Source organism: Aaosphaeria arxii (genome assembly GCF_010015735.1).
Source record: "Aaosphaeria arxii CBS 175.79 unplaced genomic scaffold BU24scaffold_14, whole genome shotgun sequence".
Classification (NCBI taxonomy): domain Eukaryota; kingdom Fungi; phylum Ascomycota; class Dothideomycetes; order Pleosporales; genus Aaosphaeria; species Aaosphaeria arxii.
Window position 1 is genome coordinate 578,499 of NW_022983487.1, and position 27,866 is coordinate 606,364.

Here is a 27,866-nt window from a genome sequence, read left to right on the forward strand (position 1 = left end):
ACGCAGCAACAACCTTTCAAGCTATACCCCCTTTCTCGGCATCTGGCCTTCGATTTCTCCTTGTAGCATCTTATGTGTTTTGTGCACGTTTCTCCATACCAATTTCATTAGTAGTCTTACTCTCTTGCTGGGCCATTTCATCTACGGACATTCGAGAACCGATGACCTGGACTAGGAACTCATATCCTCATTTATCAATGGAATCGCATATTCAATCAGTCTTCACACCACGTAGCCCCACCAACTAACTTCCGCCCAGTGTGGAAAGAGACAGGTTTCGGTATGAATGCTGTTACTTCCGAGATGCCGGGGATCCAGACTCGCTCATTCCCAATGCCACTGTTACTATGCTTCTTGGTACAAACTTGCAATCATACCTCGGATTATGTGCCAACTTGGTCGCTGAATGCAGATATATACATAGATCTCTTAGTAATGAGCATTGTAGGACTTGTGCGGGATAGATTGAGCAAATTCCCGTAACTATATTTGAATCGAATTTTCGGGAAAGCTAGAGATTTACGGAGCTACACAGTGAGTAAGCTCCCAGTAAGTAGGCTCTTGAGCAGAATACATATTATCTTCCAAATGCTTCGATCCTGTTTATGCTGAACATCGCACTCTGTCATTTGGATCCCCCTTCTCCGTGCCCATGTCCGATCCCATTTTCCACTTCAATTCTTACTGACCTGGTTTTCTTTTTTGTACGCAGTCGCAACCACAACCCGAGTGGTGCTAAGATTATGTCCTTTGTCCAATTTGATGTCACTATGTACCTAAGTAGCCACGGAGTGGGTCAAGCTTCAGTTGAATGGGGATTCAACGTGCATGTCTCACTCTCAACTGCCCGCCTCATCAACAGCCATAGGCGATGGGAAACTCTCTAGTTTTGCCCATTTGAAGCAACCGCTACCATCTCGCACGTTCTCTTTCTGCTCTCACAAGGTCGAAGGTGGAACAATTTAACGTGGTCCAGGCTTACGAGCGTTGTGCAAAGTGAGGGTTCGGGAAGTGGCCTACTGGTTCGCTCCGCGCCCATTCATGTTCAATGTCATTACAGTATCTATTGTGGGTCCTTCATCCATCTCGGCATAATTACAAACTAGGTACAAGTAATTATACTGTGTATACTTTGCCTTACGGGCCATGGTTCAAAGTGGCAGGACAGAATAAACAAGGGGATGGTAATGATGAATGATGATATTATTAATAAACATGAAGACACGAGAGTACGCAGGCATAATAAGGAATTGTCAGCTAACTGCCTCATTTGCTGGAATGGTCGTTTTCCACGGTCACGTCGTGTTGAGGATCTTGCAACATCTACAAGTGCTTGTCCACCTGACGTTTGACTTGTTTTGGCATGATGGCCTCCATCTGATGCTACGCTAAACGAGGCTCCATCCACGCTATATCTTCTGCGCGCACACAGTGCAAATGTGACATATAGATACCAGAAAATTGAGATCCACCGCACCGATGAACCAATCAGAAACCCGTATTATCCTATGGGCAAGATGGCCGAGTGGTAAGAACAATCCCGTCGCATCAAGCAAAGTGCACCTTTGCTTTGCTTTATACTGTGTTGTTGATCCGATTATCTGACACGCACCGTCTCTAGGTTATGGCGTGTGACTCAAGCGCAAGCTTACCCCTTCTCTACCGGGGGTGTCTGAAGTTTTCTCATGGGCTTTGCCCGCGGTATGTCCCCTCTCCACCAAACAAGTAGCAAGGGACTTGTGTACTAATACTGTGATTTAGTGGGTTCGAGTAAGTAACATGTTCGCCAATGTTGTTGAGGGGATGATGAGTATCTAATAATCATCTAGATCCCACTCTTGTCATTATCTGGATTTACAGAGTTTTTTTTTTTTGGGCCTAGAGACCTTTTTGATTCCTTTTTCCTTTAATGACAGAGTAACCAGTCTCCAACTACGAGTCCCATCGTCCCATGTCTTCTGTTCTTGGGCCGCGAGAGGTTCATGTCCCTTCAAATCTGCAGAATTGGAAAACATGTCGTAAATGGAAAGCAGGTAGTGATCGGCTGGCGATTGTCCACTCGCCAATTGAAGTGGAAATGCACATGATATACAACTTTCCAATATCTGAACATGTCTAGGGCTCACGTTCTCAACAAAATATCACCGTCTCCGGCAAGAATGTGTTGTTCAAACCATCGAAGCATTTAGGACATGGTGGGGATGATTATGTTACGTAGCAAGGAAGGCAATCGTTGTTAAGTGTGTTAAGTTACATTTGTCTATGCCTCTGGGCTTGTACCGAAAGGAGAACAATATGGTTTTAGAACATTTCCTTACGGCTGTCCCGCTGCTCTTGTTTTCAACTTGCCGACTACGTATTTCCGTATGTTATGAATTCCTGAAGAGAACTACTGAAGTCTTATTGATGATGCATGACACGTGGGAGGCAGGCAGATCTATCTGGCAAAGTATGGACTCGGATCATGGGTGAAAGATGAAATTGGACTCAAGGATAGGGAGGAAGAGAGGGAAGACCTCGGGTAGTGGCAATGGGAACTGTTGGTAGTGGACCATATGTGGAATCAACATGTTGTTTAGAGTGACTGGATGCATAACCTAACCCATCCCACCTGAGGTAAAGCCGCTTGGGATTATCAGACTGACGGCCTTCGACAGTTATCGCAACAGCCTCCCACTCGATTGCGGTAGCCACGCAGCAGGCTATGCTAAGCAGTGAAAACTAGAGATTGCTCCAAATTGCCTACGGCCAAAGCTGTGACCATGACTGGAGAGTAAACTAAACTGCAGAAAATCGAGATGTGCCTCAATTGTCCTTTCTGCAAAATGTTATTCCCATGCCTTGGTAGCCTGCAATTCGTCCAACTCACCTCATCGCTCTCTTCGTGATCCTGACTGGCATGCCCTCCCGAGGTTTAGCAGCCGCAAGTAGGACCTGATACGCAGGATCCCCATAACATTGTTGCGGGCCCGTCTGAAAAGAGCTATCTTTTGTCCAGAGACTTCCATCGTCCTCCAATTCCTTCAGTTCATCGAATGCGCCACAGATGTCGAATTCGCGAATCGTAAGCGCAAGCATGATCTTCAATTCCAGCATGGCAAGCTCCTGGCCGATACAGTTGCGCGGCCCCTTTTCGAAGGGTCGCCAGGCGTTTGGTACAACCTTGTCCGCATTATCAGGCATAAAACGGTCGGGATTGAACTTATCTGGCTCTGGCCAGAGGTTGGGTAAGCGGCCCATGGAGGACGAAGGGGTCCAGACGAGAAGATCGTCCGTGGGAAACATTGTCCCCGTGTCTGGGTCTCGAATGAAGTAATCCCTACGGCCTATGCGAGCTGTTGAGGCAGGGCCGAACATGCGGAGGGTTTCTTTGACGGTGGCCAAAACATATTCACATTTGTTGATGAGGTACGGGTCGGATACGAGCTGCGAGCTCGCATTCACACCGGGTCCGAAGATGCTGTCTAGCTCGGCTCGGATCTTGAATAGAGCGGAGGGGTTCTTGCCAAGGAGGTAGTAGGCGTAGCATATTGTTGACGCAGTAGTGTCATGGCCTGCAAAGACAAGCGTGTTCAGCTGGTTGATGGCATACTTGCGGAATTCAGGGTCCATGGTCGCTGTCTTGGAGTCGACGTCTTGCCCCGCATTCTCCTTGAACCAGCTCTCCAGGGCGAGATCGATTCCGGCCTTCCTACGGGTCTTGGGCTCGCTGGTGCTGCGGGTGGAGAAACGCTCGTCGAGGATGCTACCGATAAATTGGTCCAAACGCCATTTGTAGTATCTCAACATGAGCGGACGAATGGGATTGTAGATGTGGAAGGGATTGAAGGACTGTGTATCGGGCATCCATGAGAGGGCTTTCCTCATATAATCCAAGAACAGACTATCGGCGGTGAGTGTTTTGAACTCAAAGTCGCAGACCACCTTGCCGATGATGTCGATGGTTACTTTTGTCGCTTCATCTTCCAAGCGGAAAACCTCGCCCTTGACCACCTGCTTCTCGAGGTTTTGGACATAAATGTTCGTGCAATCTACGATCAGAGGGACCTCTTGGTAATGAGTCGATTGCCGGTAAACTGGACATGTGGTGAAGAACTTACCTGCGTCATGAGATGTTGTAGCGCGAAGCCTGGATTGAACACACTCCTCCACTTCTTCCATTGGGCGCCGTCGCTGGTAACCATATTTCCCTCTCCTAGCAGGGGATCAAGAAATTTCCCGACTTTTGGATGTTTGTGCAAGCCACTGTTCTGCGCAATGTCTTGTCCAGCCTCTCTGACGCAAGTATCAGCTGAAAAGGTTGTCCCATTGTAGGTTTTATACGCACGGGCTAAGATTGATGATCATGGCATCAGAAACAGGTGTTAGATCAAGATAGAACACCTGGCCGAGGTTGTATTTCTTTTGGACTATTACCGCCCAGGTCATTATCATCTGAGGTGACAATGTTGATTGAAGGGGTCGGACTCACGGTGATATGCAAAGACATGGGGATGTACCCTTTTAGGCAGAGCCTGGGAGATCTCGCCCATGGCTTGTAGATGGCCGAAGATTGGGTGATGAGGAGGACCGGGCTGGTGGTGGTGATGGGTTAGTATGTTGATGTTACTATCATGCCTGATAGAATACGTCCATGTACCATAAGGATATACAGTGCGAATGATTGCCCGAAAATCCGATGATTGCCATCCATCGCCGACGATTATAGTTCACACATAGTTCAAGGCCAAGGTAGATGGAGGAAACTGTACGTATATCTATGTGTGGAGTGGTAGGATTGAGTTTATGGAATCGATCTAACTTGCCTTGTCCCGCATAAACCTGCGCATCTGGACGGTGTTGTAGATTACTCTTACGACATAGGAGAACAATAGCACCACCACGGCCACGAGAATGGGATGGTCGTTCAGGATAGTCATGGTGAAGCCAGTCCAATCATGAATTGGAGTACGTGAGGCTCAAGTGGGAGAATGCGAAGGTACGGAAGAAGCAGTAGAAGTTGTAGCAGCAATATATGACCATGACATCAACAAGCATACACTGAAAATCGATTGGCGAGTAAATATCGAGCAGATGGATAGGCAAGCTCTACGCGACTACAAGTCGTTGAGGTCTAGTCTATACTATATAGTCTACTAGCACCCTATATGAGAGAGCGGGTTGAGGGGTATTCGTGGAGAACAGCAGACAAAGCAGATCCAATGGGCTAGCAGGCGTTTCGCAGACATGGCAGAGTAAGCAGTAGGAGTGCAATCGGCCGGTTAGCTCTGTTGCACTTGTAACTAACTACTGTATAGGTTATATAGGCGAGAACTAGTGATGGGAGTGGAGAGTACGAGAGCACTTGATGCGTAAGAAACTACCTATTGATGCTGATAAGAATCTGACTGCCTGTATTTCGCACGATACAAGCAAATGCCAGTATCCGTTGGAGTGCCTACGTGTACGGTGTATCTAGGCGATGCTGCGTGGATGATGCGTGATGTTCATTTCCAAAATGAGAACGTACCTATGCTGTTGAACTGATGGCTACTCCGTACCGTACTTTTCTACTATGCACGGGACAAAGGTACAGAGTAGTATACACAGCATGAGGGCAGGGTTTTGCCTACTTGATTGGCAGAACGACTCAGTAGGTCTTGTACACTGCACAGTACTCCGTACTACTTGTAGTCACTGGATACCTCACTCTCGACTGGAGGTGCTAAGGTGAAGTGGGGTGACCGACACTGTGGCTTGCATTCAGCCGCAATCCTGATGGAATCCTAAGAAACAACTCACTCGCGCGAACACACATACACAGCAGTTACCTACTTTATTACTGTGTACAATGTACGGAGTACTCCGCACATACAAGTAGGTAAGTACGGAGTACGTACGCGCTCGTGTGTGCAGTTGGGGCTGGATTCTGGAATAGTGCAGCTGCCTCGGAGATGTCTAACCATAACTCGTCAAGTCGTAAGTAAAATGTTCTGACCTCTGAGCGATTAAGGTTACCCACCCTAGCCGCAAAGACTTGAAGAACAACGATTGGTTGCCCCTTTTTCTCTCTTGACCATTGGGCGACGAACCACGGACGACGGGGATGGATCAATCATAATGCACAATGCACCATATCACCAAGACACGCCAGAAACTTGAAACGGCCAGGGGTCGGAAAGGGATGAATGTTTACCTATGTCACGGTCACTGACCACTCCGCTTTAGTCAGTAACCAACCATCGCAGACTCACAGTACAATTCCGTAGATGGATTCTCCCTACGGAGTACTGCTACTTGTGCACTGTGAATACCTGAAGATCCACCATGCCTACCTACCTACTCCAGATAACAGGTAGGGAGGCGGAGAAGGTTGAGAGGACTCAAATATGGAATATCGAGTACGGAGTACGGGCACATGTAATACGACCCAACACGAGATGTGGACGCGCGACATGGGGATCCCCCAGGAGAGTCGCTTTCATTTGTGCACCATCTGTGCAACTTTGAGTGTACCTATGCGATACAGAAACGGGATCGTCGGGTTCTATCTTCCTCTGCTCGCGCGTGTACGGTGTAATTCCAAGTGCATAGGTATGTATGCAGTAGTAGTACTCTGTAGTGCGATTTCGTATTGCCCAAGAGTCGAGAAAGATGCAGGTACATAGGTAGTTGTAGTACGGAGTACTTGCACATGTACCATTTCTTCCAATCTCTCTCCACGACTGGTAGTGAATGTGATTCCATTATTCCCTATGTCCGCACCTAAACTTGGGTACGGAAGAGTACGGAGTACAGAGGCATGTACAGAGAACATACTGTGTTGGTAGGTAGTTGACCCTAGGAGATGTTTGTGCCTGAACAAAGTAAAGTAAAGTACTCCGTACTCTGTACGACTACCTACGGACAGTATGCTCCCTGTTTGCTATGCATGATAGTTAATAGGTGGTGTTCATCATCACTACTGTGCTGTTCAGCCTGTGCTCCGAGTCGCGGTCCACCAGCCAAGTCTCGGACAGATCCCGCCCTCCCCCTTCAATCTCAATTTCCATCCTCACCCTCACCCTCACCCTCATCCTTTCCTTCGTCCTCCTGTTCCCTCCCTCCCTCCCTCTATCTTTCTCTTCGCTGCCGTCGCCGTCGTCACCGGGACTCCAATCCCCTTTTGTTCTCTCTTCGATACCGTTTTCGGTGCCTTTGCCTAATTCCATTCACTGCCATCACCTCCATTACCGATCAGCAAGCAGAATCCGGCTGGTCGATTCCAGGTCTACCGTCGTAGAAACAATCAAACCCGACTGAATTGGAAGTTCGCTGGCGCCGAATACAACAGCCAATCAGTGTTGGAGATTCAATTCTCACTTCCTTCTGCTTCATCTCCTTTTTGACTAAGACGACCACGGCCCACTTCAGGTACAAGTACTTGTACTCCGTACCTCGTAAGATTAACCGCGCGACACCCACACCAGCAAGTACACAGTAGGTAATTATAATTATTACAGGTACGATTTCTACCGTACCTTTGATATGCCTCTGAAATCACCCTATAGGCAAGCACCTAATTAACTAGTTATCTTGTTAGGTACTCGTACCGAAGCCTTAGACCAGGTATAGGTACCTTACCTATCAAGCCAGTTGATAACGTGACGCTGCCTACCGCCGTCTGCGCCGCCGCCGCCGCCGTCGCCTCTGCCCACCTCTACCTATTCCATTCATCCATCCATTCACTCATTTGCCTGCCTGCTTGCCTGCCTGCCTGCCTACTTGCTTGCTTGCCTGCTTGCTTGCCTGCTCCTTCGCACCATATCATGTCCACGGCTACCTCTACCTCTACTCCCACTCGACCTCCTAGGCCCCCCCCTGCCCCTCAGAGTGGCCCACCTGAACAGACATCATCCACCCAACTCCAACGACCAGACTCAGATTCGCCTACACAGTCGCAGTCGCAGTCGCAGTCGCAGTCGCAGTCGCAATCCCAACTTCAAACTGCTTCGAATCCTCTCGGTGACGCACCCCAGCCCGCCGGTCCGCGCCGATCCAGCTTCAACTTCCTACGCCGCAAGAGCAGCTCTGAGAACCGCAACGGCCAACGAAGCACTTCGGGAGGCAAGATGAGCAAAAAGCAGAAAGCTCTCGCGCAGGAAGAGGCACTGCGCAGGCAGAGGGAGGCCGCAATGCTTCCCAAGCAGCCACCTCAGCTTCCTTCCCACTCCCCACTCCCCCAAATTAATACTTTTGGTGGGGAGGATGCCCGGCCAGACTCCGTTGCCATCATCTCAAATAAAGCAGGCAACTACAATCCAAATTTCAGTAGACCGTCCGTCGAGCAGAGCAGGGCTCCGACCACTGGCACGTCCATGCCCCCGATTCCCGGCAGTTCGTCCTCCTACATGGACTTCGACCCTTACCCTCGGACAGAGAGCATGGCTCACCGCGGACGCTATAGCTATGCTAGCAGTGCCGTGAGTACAGTGAACAGTCCCCGTCGCGTAAGGAGAAGGAAAGATCCGACGCCGTTCAAGTAAGCTCTCTGACCAAAACTCCAGCGCCGATGTTGCTTATTCTGATGCTAATGCCCTTCCAGTATCCTCGTCATTGGCACCAAGAGCTGCGGAAAATCTTCGTTTATCGAGTTTCTCCGCAGCGCCCTGACCCTACCCGCAAAGAAACGCACTCAGACGAACTCCCCTCCCTCACATGCGATCACCTCCGAGGGTTCCTTTACCTCCGAATACCTAGAGACTGAAGTGGATAGTGAGAGGGTCGGCGTTACCCTCTGGGATTCCGAGGGTCTAGACAAGTCCATCATCGATTTCCAGCTACGCAGAGTCACTTCTTTTCTGGAGTCGAAGTTTGAAGATACCTTCACGGAGGAGCAGAAGGTCATGCGCGCACCCGGCGTGCGAGACACCCACATACATTGCGTTTTCCTTGTTCTGGACCCCGCCCGTCTGGAGAGCAACGTTATCGCAGCGCGCAAGCGAACGTCCCAGAAGATGACAGGCCAAGTGATTGGCGGCCTGGATGATGATCTGGATCTAAACGTGCTGCGCGAGCTCCAAGGAAAGACTACTGTGATTCCTGTCATCAGCAAAGCTGACACGATCACGGCTGCGCACATGCGCCACCTAAAGAAGATGGTCTGGGACACCATTAAGCGTGCGAAGCTTGACCCTCTGGAGGCGCTCAACCTCGCTGATTCGGATTCGGAGGACGAGGACTTGCTTGACGAGCGTGACGAGGACGAGCTCATCGAATCCTCCGATGCCGAAGGAACTTCAGGCGTTATCAACAACATCATGGATAAATCATCTTCAGAAGCTGGCTCTGAAGACGAGGGCTCACATTCCGCGGCCTCCAGATCTCCACCAACGTCACCCCCAAGCGCAAAACGGAACCATGCCCGGAAGCCATCGGCCATGTCTGCGTCTATCCAGAATGAGGACTCGGAGACTCCATATCTCCCACTCAGCATCATCTCCCCTGATCCTTATGAGTCGGACTTCGTTGGTCGCAAGTTTGCCTGGGGATTTGCCGACCCTTACAATGCGGAGCATTGCGATTTTGTCAGGTTGAGGGAGAGTGTCTTCGGCGAATGGCGGTCCGAACTCCGCGAGGCGAGTCGTGAGCGCTGGTACGAGGGCTGGAGGACCAATCGCCTGCAGCGTGGTCCCAGCAGGAGGATCGCAACATCAGACGGGCTGGTAAACAAGCAACTTAGCCTCCCAAGTGCAAATGGCCGCGCAGCGAGCGCTGGCAGTCGTGAATATCGTCAACCACAGGTGGCCGGATACTAATCACTCTGGACAATTGACGTCCCGCTCCATCGGCGCTTGATTGTTTGTTCCTGCACAATATCGTCCTGTTCGAAGCAATTCTTCCTGTTGCGCCCAGGTACACAATTTCAGCCAAACCACAAAGTTTCGCATTGAGCAGTATGCACAGGCGACTGCCGATTACAGCGTTCGGCCCGCTAATCGCGCACGATCTACATTCTCCGTTACAACAATTTGAGCAAGTTCCGCATGGAGACCTCAAATTCTCCTCTGGGCCGTTCCTTTTTCCTTAAGTCATGTTCCTTTCGCCTCTCCCTCTTGCTGCTAGACACGCATCAAATCCTCTTCGACTCGGAAATATTCCTTTGTAGCTTTTAGTATCTTTGTTTTGAAGTGCTCATACCCCCCTAGCTTGCCTTCACGTTCTTGTTTCCATTTTCTGTCTTTCTTGGGTCTACGAATTTCCAGATCAAGTACCCATTCCTGCGGGGGATTCTCTAGATGGGCGCGTCACTGCAGGCGTTGAGGGCCCCATCCAGCAAAGGGGCCGAGGGCCTCAGCAGATGTTCTTTCCCCCAAAAGCGAGCTTCATCGTCCAACATCTACCACATACAATGATGGATACAGGGCAGCCGCTGTTTCATACCTGGTGTTCCTAGTTCTCCACTATATTGCTTCTGTTGATCGGATTGCTTCGAAGTGCAAACAGTACGGAGTAAAGTGGAGAAGGAGTGACCATGTATTGCCATTGCTGTTTCTGGATGACAGCAAATGTGTATAGTTTGATTTACCATCTGCACTTCTATAGCTATGAGGACAGACTTTGTTCACTGCCACAATGAAGGCCGAACGACGGGATTTGTTTTCTGATTCCTTCTCTATTGATAGACGCACAATTTGTCAACAATCTGTCGACGAAATGTCACGCCTTTCGCCCACCCCTTCCCCTCTTCCCCCTTTTGGCCCTCTACTGTGTAGACTTTATTCGATGGCCATGGTATTGCACGAGTAATGTGTGCAAGTGCCGGAAATGAGACTAAAGAATTGTCCATCCCCGTTTCCTCTAGCCCTAATGCATGCAAGAATCCCATAGGCCCATGATCTTCTGCGTGGTGATCCACGCACGGATATGGCAGAGCTTATGCCGCATCCTTGCGTATCTGCAACTTTACTACGAGCTAGACTCACACCTGCATAGGTAAACCGTGAATGCATCAGCTTTGGCGTTTCTGTGAGCAGAATCTAAGTATAACAAGTTAGGAACAGCAATGTTAGTGTGCGTGTGTGTACATAGTATATTGTAAAGAACACGGTCCTGTGAATTCATATCACTGTTATTCTTGACATCATTCGACCAACGCAGCTGAAGATATTCTCAGATAGAGGATAGTAGTAGTATGTGCATATGAATTGCATTCTCTCATTTCCCAACCTTCTCCCTCGTGACAAAGACACTTGTCGAGACCATGATTCCCATTCCATCACTGATCTCATGATCGAGGCTTTCCCTACTCCTCCTTGACTGTAAACTTCTCTGGCTCTCGGCATCCCCGTCTCTGATGGCAACTTTCTTTTCTCTCTTAGAAGCACTACCAGACCCCACAATTCCAGCCGTAGACCCCCTCTTGGACCTCCCAAACCATGTTGACGACCCCAGGTCCTTGATGTCCCCATCGATGTTTTCGCCCGGGACATTTCTACCATTCACCGCTCTGACGGCAAATGCCTTTTTGTCGTCCCCAAAATCGCCAACCGCATCTTCCTTGCCGTTCGCCTCCTCTGCAAACGTACTCAGATTGTACTCGTCCAATAATTCCTTACTTCCCTTCTTCATCCTTCCTCCAGCTATTGATCCGCCTCCGCCCAATATCTGGCTGGCTCCAGGAGACATCATGCCGGATCTGGAAGGGTACCTGCTAGTTGATTTGAAGCCTAGACGTGCGAGTATCAGTTGGAATAAGGGTCGGAGTGTGGCGAGAGATCCCGCTGTCACGGCAAGCCCTTGTTCAATCGTTGACCATATTGCTATGTCGAGGGTTGCCCAGAGGAAGTCCGGATTGCGAAACTGGAGGAGATAGGGCGTGCGGACGACTACTGCGGAGCTTGCGCTGGAACGCTTCTGTTAGTTGTGTGGCCTTCGGAGGAAAAAGTGTTGTTGGCCGGTTAAAGCACAAGTACACTTACATGCACCCCATAGTGAGTAAGGGGATGAGAGCAAGCTTAGTCCTGCGTTTCAACTGCAAGTTCCACACCAAGACAGTTGGGAGCAGGGCGAACGTGAAGTCGGATATTATAGAGAACGCGCTGTACAGCTCTGCGAGGGCGATAATGATCTCGATGCTAATGCACGAACCGTCCTGTCCCTTATTCCAGAAGTAGGATATAGGGCGGCATTGGAAGAGAGTGACAAAGAAGAAGACAGCGCCTGCAACAACAGAGATGAACATTGCGCCGTAAATAATCCAGGCGTGTATCTTCTTGATGGCAATCCGCAGAAGGAAGAATCCAATAGACAACTTGGACGCAATCATTGTTAGACAGTAGAAGAGGTAGCAGTACCACCAGTAGTTAGTGGCTCTCTGAATGCTTTCGAGTGGCAAGTCTATGTGGTGTCTCCCGGTGCCATTGTGGACGCCGGCAATAGAGAAGGAGATATAGCATATGAACGAAGACTGGCCTCTCATTAAAAAAGAAGGAAGGCAGAGAAGAATACATGTGAACTCACTGTCGCAGCGACCATGAGCCAGTCGTCTAAGCCAAAGCCCTTAACCATATGTATCCGCACAAAGCAGCGCAGGCCACAGGCCATTGTGGCCATTGACACAAATGTGATGTTGACCGCGAGGAGCTCTGGCCCCCGATTGGGAATTGAGGGAGCCATCGTTAATTGTCCAGCTCGATCTTAAAGCATCAAGAAAGATCAAATATGCGAGGAGCTCGATAGTTAGTGACCAAAGGGCATTTGCGCCCACTTAAGAATGCCCCAACAAAGCGGCATCCATGCAATCAGCCCTGTATGCATCGTGCTACGGCAGATCCACTACGTGCGAGCGGATTCATGGCAGCGAAAATATGACCTATCTTATGGACAAGAGACTCCTTGACACTTGACTAAAAGGGATCGTCGCTTCGCAGCATCGACTGTCTGTTGATATAGCCATGTGAATTCAGGGCAAGGCACCCAGTGACTGACCGATGCTTCCGATGTCACCCCTAATTGTTTTGCTGCCATGCGTTTGAAATTGCCCGACTTGCATGATTGAATGTTTCCAGACAGTGCAGCCCATTCGCGGCCCTTTCTCCGCGACTGCATGATGGTCCACTGCGAGCAAGGGCCTAGTACGCCGTGACTGGTAGCTGGAGATCGGAGCTCGAACAGGCAAAGCGAAAACGGTGGTCAATACGCATTGGGAATTTCCCCGCGCGAACCTAACCGGCAAGTAGACGGGAAAAGGTACACTGCAGATTTGCAGCTCAGAAGCTTAGTTTGACTTCCCTGCATAGAGAGCACGGTAGGTAGTTTCCTATAAAGATTGGTGATGAGATGTATGCCCTTGGCAGGGGTGAAAGATGCCTGTTGTCCAGAATAGCACTAATACTATTTATCACCATTGTGGCGAAAGATCAAGCTTGTCTTTGTCGTTCTTCATTTATTTGATCATAGATCTTATTTGGAACGAACAAGAGTGGCAACTGAGCGGTTTTGCAAACGGAAACAGAGAGAGCATTTAAGGGCCCAGAATATCGTGGATTGTGTTCAGGACGAAGCCGATTGCTTCAGTAGCATCGGTAGGTCGCCTGCCAGCCTCGTGAGCCTCGTGGAAGTGTTTTATTTATCTAGACTGGCCATTCTAGAGTACCTTGCAATCATTCAACAGTCTCAAGTTGCTTGCGCAATGCCTGCAGAAGTTGTGGAAACAAAGTACAAAATTGGACTAGCAAGGGCGCCAGCGCAACGTGCCTGTCATCTGCTCTGGGGTAGATACGACGCGCGAATCGCATCTTCGGCGGTCGTTCTTCGGATCACAGTATGCAATGCAAGTTTCCAACGGCCTTGGACTCTTGGTCTACGGGGCCCAACGGGAAACGGATCGTCGACCGATGCTCCAAATGCCACCATACCATATCAAGCGAACCATCCTGGACGATAGATTGGATCAATGGGTGGCCGTGGGAGGGGACGAATGCTCGTCTACCTCGGCCCTTTACATTCGTACAAAGTGACTACACAGTACTGCAGTGAAGGGATGATTGTCGTTGTTCAGCAATACCAGGCACATGTCTGGTGATGGCTCGGTTCACAAGTTGTGCACACAGCACTTGCAGTGCAGCGCATATGAATGAGACTTGCTCGTCTCCTCGGCCTATAACTTCTGTAATGATCATGAGCCGTCTGACTGGGGTTTGTTCAATTCACATTTCGCCGAACTCCGCTCTCGACAAGCAATGGCCTGCTTGCAGAAACGTTTATCCCTCCTTTAAACCCCTTCGATTCTCCTTACCATGTGCGATTATGATCCGCAAGATACAGGCCAGGGTCGGCTCGGGGCAGCACCTCCAAACCAAGTGAACAACGCCGTTGCTAGAAACAAACTATGAAATTGCTCAATGCAATGCGTAAGGATCGCGACCGAAAGCTGCTGTAGCTGAAGGAAGAAAGGGGAGTAAAATGAACTACAGGTTGATGCATTCAAGTCTACTATAAGAGCTTTTCCCCATTGCAATGACTTCACATCCCAAGGCGCACTACATTCTTTCCTTCTCTGCGCCCCTTCATTCATCTGCCATCGGTAGAGGTTGCAACTTACAAACCCCCGACTTGCGATATTGACGATCACGCCTTCAACCATGTTGTTCGAACGTTTACTCACTACCCTCGCGGTCTCGGTCCCATTCGTCATGGCTGTTGACCTTACCGGCTACGAATATGTCATTGTCGGTTCTGGAGCCGGCGGCGGTCCAGTTGCAGCCCGTCTCGCTCTCGCAGGCCACAAGACCCTCTTAATTGAAGCTGGCGACGATCAAGGTGCAAATCTCAACTACACCGTCCCAGCCTACTCAGCACGCTCCTCTGAAGACGAAAATCTGGCCTGGAATTTCTTTGTCCGCCACTATGCGGATGATAAGCGGCAGGCTCTTGATTATAAGACGACATACGCCACTCCAGATGGTGGCGAATATACCGGACTGAACCCTCCTGCGGACTCAGTCATGAAGGGAACACTGTATCCTCGTACTGGTACACTTGGCGGCTGCACTGCACATAATGCTCTCATTGCGGTGTACCCTCATCAATCCGATTTTGAATACATCGCCACCCTGACAGGCGATGCTTCTTGGTCCGCCGACAACATGCGCAAGTATTTCACCAAACTTGAGAAGAACCAGCACCTTCTCCCGGGCCTCCCAGGCCACGGCTATGATGGCTGGCTGGAGACCGAGACAGCTCCACTGAGCATTGTCTTGGAAGATCCGCAACTTCTCAGTGTACTCACTGGTGGAGCCTTCGCACTCGGCAATGAGACGAACTCGGTCATCAATTTGGGGACCTTAGTTGCGGGAGATGCTAATGCGGATTCTGAGACTCGCGATACTAAGCCTGCTTATTATCAGATTCCTCTCTCCACCAATGATGCGCATCGCACTGGTTCTCGCGAATTTGTGATTGATGTTCGCGATGCGAAAAATGCAGACGGAAGCAAAAAGTACCCCCTCGACGTCCGCACCGACTGCTATGTGACTAAAGTTCTCTTCGACGAGACTTCTCATCCACCGCGTGCCACTGGAGTCGAGTTTCTCGATGGGAAGTACCTGTATAAAGCTAGTCCAAAGTCTAAGAACGCGGGCTCCGGTATCCCTGGAAGTGTCACTGCCTCACGTGAGGTCATTGTTGCTGGCGGTACATACAACTCCCCTCAGCTTCTGAAGCTGAGTGGAGTTGGTCCCGCCGAGGAGCTCCAGAAATTTAATATCCCTGTCATCTCTGACCTGCCAGGCGTTGGAACAAATCTCCAGGACCACTACGAAATCTCGGTACAGGGAAAAGCTCCTTCCAACTTTTCCTCCCTTAACGGATGTACATTCGATGAAAGCGAGAACGACGAATGTCTCAACCGATGGAAGAACCCTGTCCTCGGAGATCACGGCCTCTATTCATCGTCTGGACTTGCAGCAGCCATGTTCTTCAAGAGCAGTGCCTCGGTTAACAATGAGTTCGACGTCTTCACATTCGGAGGGCCTGTGAACTTCCGGGGCTACTTCCCTGGATACGCTGTTAACGCAACTGAAGACCACGACTGGTTTACTTGGGCCATTCTTAAGGCTCACCCACGGAACACTGCAGGCAGCGTCACTCTTCGCTCCGCTGATCCGCTTGATGTTCCGGACATTGTGTACAACTATTTCGACACTGGTAAAGGAGATTATGAAGGCGATTTGGTTGCCCTCTCAGAGGCTGTCTCTCTGGCCCGTGATGCTTTTAATCGCCAACTCGTGGAGATTGACGAAATATTACCTGGCGCCGATGTTGTCGACGCCGCCGCCATCAACGACTACATCAAGAACACTGCGTGGGGACACCACGCATCATCTACTTGCCCCATTGGTGCTGATGACGATCCGCTTGCTGTCCTGGACTCCAAGTTTCGTGTTCGGGGTGTGCAGGGCTTGAGGGTCGTTGATGCTAGTGTCTACCCCAGGATTCCCGGTACCTTCACTGCTGTATCGACATACATGGCGGCTGAGAAGGCAGCTGATATAATCCTTCAGGATCTTCGCGAAGCTACAAATAGTACAGTCAACACACGTTCATCCGCTTGAACCGTTGGCTACCATCATTGAAGACTGTCATAGTTAAATAGATACTTTAACCTCAACCTAGTTTTCATATATTGTCTGTATATTGCGACGTCATTGTGCCCGTGATACTATGTAATATTAGCCCTATCAAGTCTTTTTCGCGCAATGATATCTATTTGCTAAGCAATGAATCTAGTATTAATGGCGTGAGCTTATGCACAATCTTGAAGGGATCAAGCTCATCCCTTCTTCAATGTCCCAAGGTAGATAAACCTCGATAAGAGAACAGTTGTATTGATTTCTCACCATGTTGCCTAGCATTCATAATTGTATTTGTCACGAGACCTTTTTCCGCCTGTCTCAGGCGTTCCCACTTTCTCCGCTGCTAGAAATTATATTCTGTTGCGCACAGTATCTATTCTGAGACCCCTAACAGATTTTGATGCTGTGTTCTTTTCATCACAATTGTCTACAAAGTTCCCCCAAGAACGTCTACATTATGACCTCCATGGATTGTAGCGGATGTGGGAGGAACCCCTCCCTTCTACTCTCGGGAAGCTTTCAGGTTCTGGGTAATTCTGATCATCATTACACCTACTTTGATTTACGGAAATCGTATTTACTAGAGTAATGGGTGTTTTCACATACCCATGACCAGCACATAGAAATCTGAAACCGAGGATTTAATATCATTTCATGGTGCCTAAAATTTGAAAGAGTGCATTTAGCTTGGGTATCTTGGTCATCTCTAAAGCTGTATTTTCCGGGATACAGTGTATTTACGGGCAGTATTTACTACTGCCATTCATGTGCGCTGATTCCTCATGAACTACTTCATATTCTGTGCGTACTTGGATTCCATTCTTTCTCTCCATGTCTTCTAGTACAACACCATCATCGTCATCACCCAGGATTTGTGTTGCACTGGAAAAGTCGGGGATGGGTCGTTCTCGACTAGCATTCGAACGACTGGTTCCGTCGGCACCAGTTCCGTGTCGGAAGTAAGAGTGAGTGTTTGTGCGCGGCCTAGAGTGGCCTGAAGACAGCAATCCAGGGAACCATCTTGATATGAGCGGTTTCAATGTAGGAAGACATGCGCCAACTATTGCTCCGTTGACCTCTACCACAGACCAGATAGCAATCGCAAAATTGTCGTAGGTTGGCTCGGTTGTTACAGAACCTGTATGCAGGGCATATAGACGAACAATCGAAATTATACAGACACTACAGCAATTCGAATGATATTAGCATAAAAGAGTTTGCTTTGAATTGTAGAGCAACGTACAAGAAGCCCAACAAGAATACCAGGCTGACACCAATCTTTTGTTTCCTTGGTAGCTGTAGTTTGTATATACCAGGCAACGGCAGCAAGACGATCAAGAAGTCGGTAAAAATATTCAGTCCAGCATTGGTGAACCAGACGACGGCTTTCGGGAAACACCATCCTTCCAAGCTCTTGTCCCAATAGAGTGGCACTGGCAGACATGCAATAATGCTGCAAATGACGATCCAGGCAGTGTATATTGAGAGGATGGCAAGAACCGCGTAGCATGCATATCTCCAAGATGAGGGTGCGAATATTCGAAGACATAGGAGGAGGATCGCGAATTTCGAGAGACACAGACTGAGATTGTAAAACAGTATTGAAAAGTACGACAACTGCGGGTGTTAGTATCATGAAACCGTTGGCAATGCTGAGGATGGAATCATTACCTTCAGGAATTCCATCAATCTTTCTGGTCCATCGTAACGTTGCCCCAGTCCACCCCTTGTTACTTCTATCATTTATCGGGTCAGTCGGCGGAACAATTGGATGAGGGCTCGGACTCGCGATCGCTGGAGAGAGAAGAGCGATCCAGAGGGAGCAAGGGAGCATACCAAGATGCATGAAAATGCAGCATAGGAGAGAGAATGCCTTGTTTCGATCAGTATCTTCCAGACGCACCACACAATCTTGCGAGCCCAAGCATACCAGGGAACCGAGAACACAGATATCCTCTCTTCCCAAAAGCCTGACAAACTTCCATCGAACCAGTATCCGGAGTGTAACAAACAGGGAAGCGATTGCAAAAGTTATGTACGACCACGCAATCACTTGCGCCCCGCGAGACGAGATATCGAGAGACATGTTGTTCGTGCAGGCACCTGGTTGGGGGTCATCTCAATTCAGCAAGATCCGTTCTCCGGGGGTTGGGGGTAAGGTCGCTGAAAAGGCCAATGCCTTATACCTTTTTGAACCCCTGACTCGATTTCTGAGGAAAGTGAGGGATCGAGGGCAGTGTAGTGATAAGTTAGATGGCAGAACCCTAAGATCTTCAGCACCGATGTCCTTTTCGGGTACCCTACTTCGCTTCACCCGGGTCTTCTCTTTCAGGTGAAGGGTTCCAAAGCTGGGACGATGATTGCTGTCCCCACCTAGGTGGCCATCGTACTGAGCTATGCGACGTCCCGCGTACCGCAGGGCTGGATTAGCCGCAAGCGCTAGGAGGCATCGTCGAGTGCCTCGTTCATATTAAGTGTGCCTACTGCGTACTAAATCATTTCCCTGCCGCACGAATACTCGTAAGACGCCCGCATCTACCAGACGAACATTCTACGCCTACCGGTACACCTCCGCCTACACCCTATTGTATGCATGCGGTGTTGGACTGTGGTAGGGTCACATTTGATCCCCGAATGGTTCCTGGTTTCTGTTGCTCCACGGTACTCGAGCGCGTGGATCCTTCCAAGGATACTTGTGTGTACAAGGTAGAAATTTACTACCTGTGCCCGTAAACCTGCAACTTGCTCGTAGGTGCACCTTTGAGTATGATACCAGTACCTCAGCCTCGGTTGCCTTTACAGTCTCATTTGGCGGCCAGTATTGGCCCGTTCCCCGCCGCTCCGTCGTCCAGTTCAGGCCAGTCCTACGAGTACGACCTCGTAGATTACTCTATTACGGGGGAGAGTGGCCAGGAACCTTGCAGATCCTGGATCACACATAAGCAACTAATGAGACACCTATAAGTAAAGGCTCTTCCCTTGAATTTCCCTTGTCCCTATTTGCGTATCGTATCTCATCGTGTCTGCAGTAGCCGCGTGCGTCGATCATGAGGGGGAGAGGATTGACTCCAGGATGCGCGCCGAAGATCCGAGACTGGGCGCCCCACTTATCATGACACATGTCTACCACTGGGCACCCACCACTTGAGATATCAGCTAGCCAAATCCGGGGTAGGGGTGATTAGATACTCTCGGCATTCCTGGCATTTCTGGCAGTATGCCTCCAGATCCCTGATAATGCCGATGAGAGAACGCCTTAGAGCACCTTACTACGAGTGCTGCGAGGCCACGATGAGGAGGTACGAAATATGTTGGGTAAGAATGCAACCAAAGAAACAATGACTGATGCTTGGACTAGAGGACCGAGATGTATCGGTAGGTAGAGGGTAACTTATGCAGTCCCCCTTCTTTGCGCCCCAGCTGTAGTAATCCTCTCGCTGTCAGTCGACTACATGTTACAGGATAGCGAAGCCTCTCATGATGATACTTTCAAAATATGCAGTGCAGTGCACAGAATTAATTCCTTATGTCATTGCGCATTGGTCATCGTAGCTCGCTTCTCTGTTTCACGACTACCAGGATCGCCGAGGTAAAGGAATTGAGGATTGTAATGCGCAGCACCCCGGGGTGTAATACTGTACATATGCTGCAAGTTCGAAGCGAGTATCATCAACTGATTGATCCAATCCGTAGGTATCGTCCAAGATTGAAAGATGTTTTTGATGTCACGTGGATTCGTGCGCTATACAAGTACATATCGGTGGATGGAACTTGCAATCCATTTCCGTACAGAGGGTACAAGTCGCGAAAAGAATTGAGCAAAGAATACCCATTGATGACTACTACGTAGATACTGAGGTTACATGAAGGTAACTTCACGTCCCTCGATCATTAGGATACACTTCTTCCCCGGACACTTACAGTCCCCTTGTGGGGCAAGACGAATGTCTCTCCCGTCTATCGTCCCTATCACAATCGGTCCAAGTGAACGACAACCCTTCCTCCCCTCATTTGCCTCCTTAGACTCTACCACTATGTGTTCCGCTTCAATGCACGTTGGGTTGTGGCACAAGTGGCTCGCGTGCATGCCTTCCAGGAGGGCCTGGACATCCTGTTCGCTGTCAAAATAGGTCAGCGTTCCGTGTGGAGTAAGACTTAATACACGTAAGGTAGGTTGAGGGAAATAGTAGGTAGGCAGAAACCCCATCAACAGGTCCGGGAGAGGTTATTGAGCTAGTACCTCTTATGAGCGATGACGACCAGCTGGTGTGCATTCTGAGCTTTAGGCTTTATTCTCGCGGTAGTCTCTTTCTACTCTTGTTCTTGATCCGAGGGCAATTGGTGCAATTTGGATGTATCCATTTTCCTAAGGCACGCCTAGCGTTAGCCATCGATACGTTGTGTGGCTCTGTAATCTGCATTTGCAGAGAGAATTACCTACTCCTGTATTTGGAGCTTTCTGCGCGAGCAAACAACCTGCTTCATTACTGATCGCAGGGCCGTAGCCACTCCCACTCTTGTCTTTGTAGCCTTTTACCAAACGGTCTAGGGTCGCCCGAGCGGTACGCAGCGAAATCTGAGCCAGTTCCAACAGTGCGGACGATTGAGCAGCGGGTGATGAGCTGGACATCTGCTAAATAATTATCAGCAAATCGACACACCGTAGTCTCAATAGGCTTGGGGTCCCTAGCAATTACATACTGCTGTGATCGCCTTTTTAAGAATGTGTCTCGCCGTCGGCTATAGGGGAGATAAAAGAAGATGAAGAAATTGCATGTGTACAGCATATATATACATATGTTCAGGATTCAGTTTGTATGCATGGATTTGCGTATTTGTATATCTACATGTTTGTGTGGTCTGCAATATGTATCAATGTAATTGTGCTTCAATTTTTCTGCAATGCAGTATATGTCTTTGTGCTTGCCTGAGCGTTTGTACAACGCAATCGGTATAACCAGCTAATTATACACATGTGTTTGTATGTAATGTATGAGGTGGTGAGCTTTACAAACTTGCGATTTGAACCCGAATAGAATTGCATATATCTGCCCAGTGGCTTCCAGCTTGCGGATAGAAGCTTCGTCTAGTACTGTTATCCTTTCCAGGCTTTATCATAGGAGAACATAGATTCTGATCAAGACAATTTCCATGTCTAGGAGAGCTCGGTATAGTATCCCTGCCTTTGACATCCTGAAATAGCACCAAAATAGCACCTTGTCACGCTCCATGTAGCCTATAATTAAAATCTCTCGTACAATATTCACGAATCCATTCCATTGGCTCGCCTTCTGACGCCTAGGGAACCAGTCGAATCGGAAGGTTGAATTGATCCGCAGAACGACTGATTCACGCTAGGAAAAACTAGTTGGCCTACTCACGCACTGGCTAATTCGCAGAGATATTGAAGAATCGCAAGGGCCCGAGTATGGCGTGGTACCTTCGAAGCTCCCAGTCGTGTAAGTAGACCTCCAACCAGACGCAATTATACTAACAAAGCTAGAATGGGCTATGTAAGAGCAATGTTAGAGCGTCCGAACTGGGAGACTGACGCAACGACCAAACCTAAAAAGGGAACATACTGTGTACGGAGTAGACTAGCAGCGAATCAGGCGGGGGAGTGCACTGAGAGAGGACGGCGGGACCCAGCACGTGTGGCTGGTTCTCGTTTGTCAAGAAAGACAAGTGGCGTTCACCCGGGAACCTGCGACTTCGCTATGGGGAGGGCGCATCCGGTATCCTATATCTCTGCGAGATCTACTTATAACTGTGGATATCCTATAAAAACTGAATGCGCGACATTGACAAGTCATTGAATAGTTTGGTTGGGGTTGCGTTGCCTAATGGTTTGGAATCTGAACTGAGAACGGACCACGTGCACTCCACGCTAACCACAGACGGATAGCTATCTCGAGAGGAATCGAAAATCCAGGGTTCATTTCGACATTTTCGCCAGCGTACTTACACACTACAAAGCACCAGTGCCCAATGTTCGACACAGTCTGTACCATACCGCTCGCTCATGAGCTCTTCACACAGGCAATCCATCCAGAGGAGCCCGTCGTATCGGTTGGCCTGGCATCCGGACATGTGAGTACTTATCGATTGCCAGCCGGCGCGAGCAACGACGGCAGCGATGCGGATGGGACTTTGGCTTCGGAGAGCGGCTTTGGCCAGATTGAAACAACATGGACGACCAGACGCCACAAGGGAAGCTGTCGGACGTTGACGTTCGGCATCGATGGTGCACAATTGTACTCATCAGGCACAGACGGTATCGTCAAAGCCGCCGATGTGTCCACAGGGCAGGTCACCGCGAAGATTGCCATTCCGCTCGATCCGTGAGTCTCCAAAGGCCTAAGGCGCCCGTGGATATTACACGGGCATACCGTCTTCCGCAGACTCGACTCATGCGTTCTTTAGAGCCAACGGCGATGTCGATCATCCGTCCCTCATCCACGCGCTTTCGCCGCAGTCGCTTCTTCTGGGAACCGATTCTTCCGCATTACATATCTACGATCTTCGAGCTTTAGGTCCCAAAGCTGCACCCAAACCCCAGGCTACACACCATCCTCACGACGATTACATTTCCTCCCTCACTCCTCTTCCTCCAACAGAACAGAGCACAAGTGGATTTAGTAAACAATGGGTCAGCACAGGTGGCAGTACGTTGGCCGTTACGGATCTACGTCGTGGTGTCATGGTCCGCAGCGAAGATCAGGAGGAGGAGCTTTTGAGTTCGGTCATGGTGAGCGGCCTGTCAAAGCGAGGGACAAGTGTTGGGGAAAAAGTCCTTGTCGGAGGCAGTACCGGTGTGATCACTCTCTGGGAACGTGGTGTCTGGGACGACCAGGACGAACGCATTACCGTGGATAACTCACCGGGAGGTGGAGAGAGCATAGATACTCTTGCCTTGGTGCCTCCAGGAGTTGGGCCCGGTGGTAAGATTGTGGCAGTCGGCCTTGGGAATGGGGGCTTGAAATTCATCAAGCTTGGACCAAATAAAATCATCGCCGAGCTGAAACACGATGAGTTGGAAAAGGAAGCAGTGGTTGGCTTGGTATTTGATTCGACGGGCAGAATGATCACTGGGGGTGGAAAACAGGTCAAAGTCTGGTATGAGAAGCTTGCCGGCGAAGCAGGAAGTGATGATGAGGAGAAGAGCGATGAAAATGAGACTAGGCGTGGCCATGACAGTGATGACGATGCGAGTGACGGAGATACGAAGGACAGTAGTGATGAAGAGCCAGAAAAGAAGAAGCGCAAGAAAAGAAAGAAGGGCAAGGGAAAAAAGCAGCAGCAACACGGTCATGGGATCCTTGGGTTTTCAGGTCTGGACTGAACCCCCTTGTACATCGAGAACAACTGATGGCTAGAGTTGATGTTCGATTGCTGCACCAAATGCGTCAAGTGTCATTGCCTAATAATTAGTCCACTCCCTGGGAAAACTTTTGGGCAGTGTTCAACTATGATCGGTCATGGAGTACGTGAGAATTCGTAAATGTTTGAATTTTGAGAGATAGTGGGGAAACAGAAGTTATTATTCAAAAAACTTCACCGAGCAGGTGCAGCGTAGATTTGAAATGCACAATACTGCACGCGAAGTTCCAGCCAACGGCTTTCTGCTCAAATTCATTGTCTGACCAAGTTGGCTCAGCTGTATAGCCTGTCACCCAATCTTTCATCATTTGTTCAAAGTACATGAAGCACAACTGCCGTGACTGGTTGATGCTGTTCGCCTCTAGAACTAGGTAGATTGGGTTGACATTCCTATAGGTTCTTGACTTAGCAGGATTTGGAAAACACCCGATATGAAAGAACGGCCTACAATGATGTCCTGACACCAAGATACAACGTATGTGATACGTCTTTGCCTGTCTCAATATCCCCATGATAGTCTTGGTAGGTGATCCGATGCATAAATACTTAATTCCGTTATATCGGACTGAGATACGTTGGTCTTAGAGGGACTTGCATATACAAACAAGAACGTACTTTGTGTGTACTGATCGTGAGTTGTTTGGAACGGCGAAAAGACAGGTGCACGTGGCCATACTCGAGGTTCTCCCGCACGTTTTGAATGTCCTGAAGTGATAATGTGCATTGATAGGTAAGAATGTAACGCTGCTGATCATCTGGTCGACAGCCTGGCGAACATGCGCTCTTGGTAGTGCTTCGACCGCAGCCATGAGAGAGAGAGAGGGTTAAGCACTGGGCACCGTGCGCTGCCTAGCATGAGGGCTCCATATCACCAGCACAAACGTTATACATACACTGCATAAGTTAGGCAACAGCATACAGTGTGTTTACTGATATATCAATCTGCTAAGAGAACAAGAAAAAGACAGAACCTAGCCTATGCTACCAACCTTAGACTAGACTCAATAATCTGATACTACTTATTGATACGATGGCTGATTTGAATGGAAATTCGAGCAGTTTGGTGTTATGAAAGAAATTGCGATATATAGACATGCTGGTTCGTAGGATTCAGGTTTAGTCTAAAGTACAGCTTGTCACCCTATAAATACATGAGAGACATTAACGGGGATACTCTATTGCCCAGAAATCCTAGTACAACATGCGCGTGAAACACAAATCCTTGGAAAGTTGTCCTAGAATAGCTTTATTGAGTATAACTCCCTGTGCCTGACATAATGCCATGCTTGACCCGGAAATGAGATCTAGTAAGAATCTCTGCTATGTGTTCACATCCGAAGTAGTTGCTGCTATGATTTCAGCTGCACCCCACAACGGAACTCTTGCTACAGCTTACTTGACCATTATCTAAGCTTTCCCAATGAATCACTCTAAGCATGTCTATTTTTCTACCAGTAGGGAGTGCCCTGCGGCCAATTCATGTCCTAGGATTGCATGCGAAGTATTTTACTGTAGCGAATGGTGGGCAGCGTAGGAGCCGTAGACCCAGCAAAACATTGATAATCTCATAATGACAACAGGATTTCTGTGAAGCTAAAGAAGAAATGGCAATATAGGAAAGCCTACAACGGATCAAAATCTTAACCTTTTGATTCAAATGTAGCTATTAGAGCTTTCGAAAGGCCTTAGCGCTCCGCTTTTTCTTGCTATCTGGGATCTTGCAGGTATTTTCCGTCTTATGTATAGCTCTACCATGTAATTAATTATGTACGCCCTAGTAGTAGTTCATTGCTTATTAGCTGCAACACCGTAACGTAGTTGGTCTTTTACAAAGTTAGAAAACGATTAAGAAAACAATATCTTTGCGACAAGTTGCACACCAAACTCTATTGACATATGCTCAGCTCACGCAAACAACACATGAATCAGTATTGCCTTTAGGGGTGAATTCCATTGAAGGTAGTTATTTAGCTAAAAACCAGAACCGAGTGAGTAGATGCATAAGTCGCAAATGAAGATAACAAAGATTCATTCCTAAATGTCTAATGACTCTTTAACTGTATCTCCCATTTCGCTCCTGGTTCTGTGAGTCACAACTGTCCGTATTAGCCTTGGTTGTTTATCCAAGGTTTCCGTTGCTAACGATATCTATCTTGCTCTTGCATTCTTACGTGACCACCACAAAGCGTCATGCTCACTAATATACTGACATACAAAGGTATAATCAAATAAATTAGCACTTGAAGACAGCTGGGCCAGGAGCCTTGTAGCTGGTCTTCCCAGAGTACAAGTTGAAAAGTATACCAGAATCGCTAGCAGAATAGGCGCCTGGGAGGCTGACACTGGACGGTGTTTTAGAAGCAGAGCCACCTTGGATGTTGATCTGAGCGCATTCCTATGACGTATTTCATCAGCTCTTTTAGTTCATTTTCAAAGTAAATGGCTCGTACGCACCATGTAGAACTGTGCACCTTTAGGTGATTGTGCGCCATGGAGGGCAATGAGTTCTCCACGGAGGAGGTATTGACCAGGAGCAATGCAAGATGGAATGGTAACGGTCTGCTCGCCCTGGTTTGCAATCAACCGATCAACACCCCATTTAGATCCGTCGAAACCGTCCTCGGCGATCTTGAACCAGCCACCACCAACGCCTGAGTCCTTTGTAGCATCAGAAACCTTCTTGAGGTAGGCCATAACAGGGCCCTTGTGTGAGGCATCGATGACATCGTTCGGGCCCGAGGTGAGAGTGTGGCGCCATGTAAGTTTGGCGGTTGAGCCCGCTTGGACATTGATGACGGTTGAGGTCGATTTAGTGGGATTCGGTCCACCATTGCAGACGATGTCGTTTGAGGTCACCTCAGTGATAGGCTAAAACAGGAATGAGATTTGGCATTTCACACTCAGAATGGTCCAGGCTGTCAAGCAGACTGTTGGCAGGGGCTACATACTCCATCGTATGATGGGACACGGACGCCATCGCCGACTTTCCCGCCATTGAGGGAGACAAAGATAGTGTGTGCTGAAGCAGTAGATGCTGCGACAGCAAGTGTAAGATTGGTTGTTAACTTCATAATTCAGCAAGAAAATAATAATAGAGAAGTCTTGACAATAATGATTCGTGAAATGTAATGAGTGTTGAAAGTTCAGAACGGTAGAGCAGTGATAACTGACCATGCTATATAACAACGAGCCTTTGCCGTAACTCTAAACCTTGCCCTATGGCCAAGAGCCCAAGCGTTGTAGATGCTGAGGATGTTCGTTGATACAACATCCAGATTGCCATTCTATACACGACAGCCTTGCTCGCTTCTGGGCATTAGATTAATTGCATTGTGTCCACCAACTGTTGCTTAGCTAGTAAAGTGCCACGCATAACAAGACCTTGCGAAAATGCCCCTAAGTTCTCTAAGCCCTTTACGTCACGGACATCCTAGCCCGGCAATGAAAGGAGCAATCAAGTTAGATTAAGCAATATTGAAGCCCCCCAGAGGCCTCTAAAGTGTTACAAGGATAATAGAGATGCTAGATGTAGGCTTGTTTATTATATAGCTGTAAGAGACTATAATACCCTCTAGATATATAGTCTTATACTTTATATATAACGTGTTTCATAAGCGAGCTGGCACCCCAAGCGAGCTGGCACCTTTTCCTAAGCTTATGAACATCGCAACCTTATTACAGTCTATTATCACAGTAAAATCAAAATCCTAATAAGCTAATCTATTCTTCAGAAGCCTCGCTATCAGTCTCTAACTCAATATCGGCCGTGCAGGTGCGTGTATTATGCCCAGTCTCCTTACATCGCCCGCAGCGCCTTTCACCGCGCACCCTCTTCGCAGGCATCTTACTATCCTCACACTCGTCCCTCGCAAGTAGATCACTTATCTCACC

General features: G+C 48.7%; 7 protein-coding genes across 7 annotated transcripts; 3 read left to right on the forward strand and 4 right to left on the reverse strand.

Moving 5' to 3' along the window:
* Positions 1-2,499: 2,499 nt before the first annotated feature.
* On the reverse strand, positions 2,500-5,077 carry BU24DRAFT_497491 (cytochrome P450). The gene is made up of 5 exons (XM_033534271.1): positions 4,806-5,077; positions 4,472-4,574; positions 4,328-4,409; positions 4,101-4,275; positions 2,500-4,047 (listed from the first exon to the last, which is right to left on the reverse strand). Exons 1-5 carry the CDS (start codon positions 4,917-4,919, stop codon positions 2,866-2,868), a joined length of 1,656 nt encoding a protein of 551 aa, XP_033377675.1. The 5' UTR covers positions 4,920-5,077; the 3' UTR covers positions 2,500-2,865.
* Positions 5,078-8,003: 2,926 nt separating this feature from the next.
* Positions 8,004-9,752, forward strand: BU24DRAFT_326090 (uncharacterized protein; the record flags this gene model as incomplete). Its single annotated transcript, XM_033522981.1, has 2 exons — positions 8,004-8,500; positions 8,564-9,752. Coding segments are annotated over 2 exons (1,686 nt in total), but the record flags the coding sequence as incomplete, so codon positions are not given.
* A 1,420-nt stretch (positions 9,753-11,172) lies between these two features.
* BU24DRAFT_87793 (uncharacterized protein) lies at positions 11,173-12,638 on the reverse strand (the record flags this gene model as incomplete). Its single annotated transcript, XM_033534735.1, has 3 exons — positions 11,173-11,863; positions 11,940-12,427; positions 12,481-12,638. Coding segments are annotated over 3 exons (1,334 nt in total), but the record flags the coding sequence as incomplete, so codon positions are not given.
* Positions 12,639-14,603: 1,965 nt separating this feature from the next.
* On the forward strand, positions 14,604-16,574 carry BU24DRAFT_474275 (GMC oxidoreductase; the record flags this gene model as incomplete). The annotated part of the gene is made up of 1 exon (XM_033532834.1): positions 14,604-16,574. The coding sequence occupies one exon, from the start codon at positions 14,604-14,606 to the stop codon at positions 16,572-16,574; it is 1,971 nt and encodes a 656-aa protein (XP_033377678.1).
* Positions 16,575-17,332: 758 nt separating this feature from the next.
* BU24DRAFT_468309 (uncharacterized protein) lies at positions 17,333-18,681 on the reverse strand (the record flags this gene model as incomplete). The annotated part of the gene is made up of 5 exons (XM_033532512.1): positions 17,333-17,777; positions 17,839-18,212; positions 18,267-18,331; positions 18,432-18,468; positions 18,526-18,681. 5 exons carry the CDS (start codon positions 18,679-18,681, stop codon positions 17,333-17,335), a joined length of 1,077 nt encoding a protein of 358 aa, XP_033377679.1.
* Positions 18,682-22,549: 3,868 nt separating this feature from the next.
* Positions 22,550-24,257, forward strand: BU24DRAFT_428882 (WD40 repeat-like protein). Its single transcript, XM_033529588.1, has 2 exons — positions 22,550-22,936; positions 23,019-24,257. Exons 1-2 carry the CDS (start codon positions 22,584-22,586, stop codon positions 23,935-23,937), a joined length of 1,272 nt encoding a protein of 423 aa, XP_033377680.1. The 5' UTR covers positions 22,550-22,583; the 3' UTR covers positions 23,938-24,257.
* Positions 24,258-25,798: 1,541 nt separating this feature from the next.
* BU24DRAFT_474276 (lytic polysaccharide monooxygenase) lies at positions 25,799-27,046 on the reverse strand (the record flags this gene model as incomplete). The annotated part of the gene is made up of 3 exons (XM_033532835.1): positions 25,799-26,370; positions 26,430-26,843; positions 26,924-27,046. The coding sequence occupies 3 exons, from the start codon at positions 27,044-27,046 to the stop codon at positions 26,209-26,211; spliced, it is 699 nt and encodes a 232-aa protein (XP_033377681.1). The 3' UTR covers positions 25,799-26,208.
* Positions 27,047-27,866: the final 820 nt, after the last annotated feature.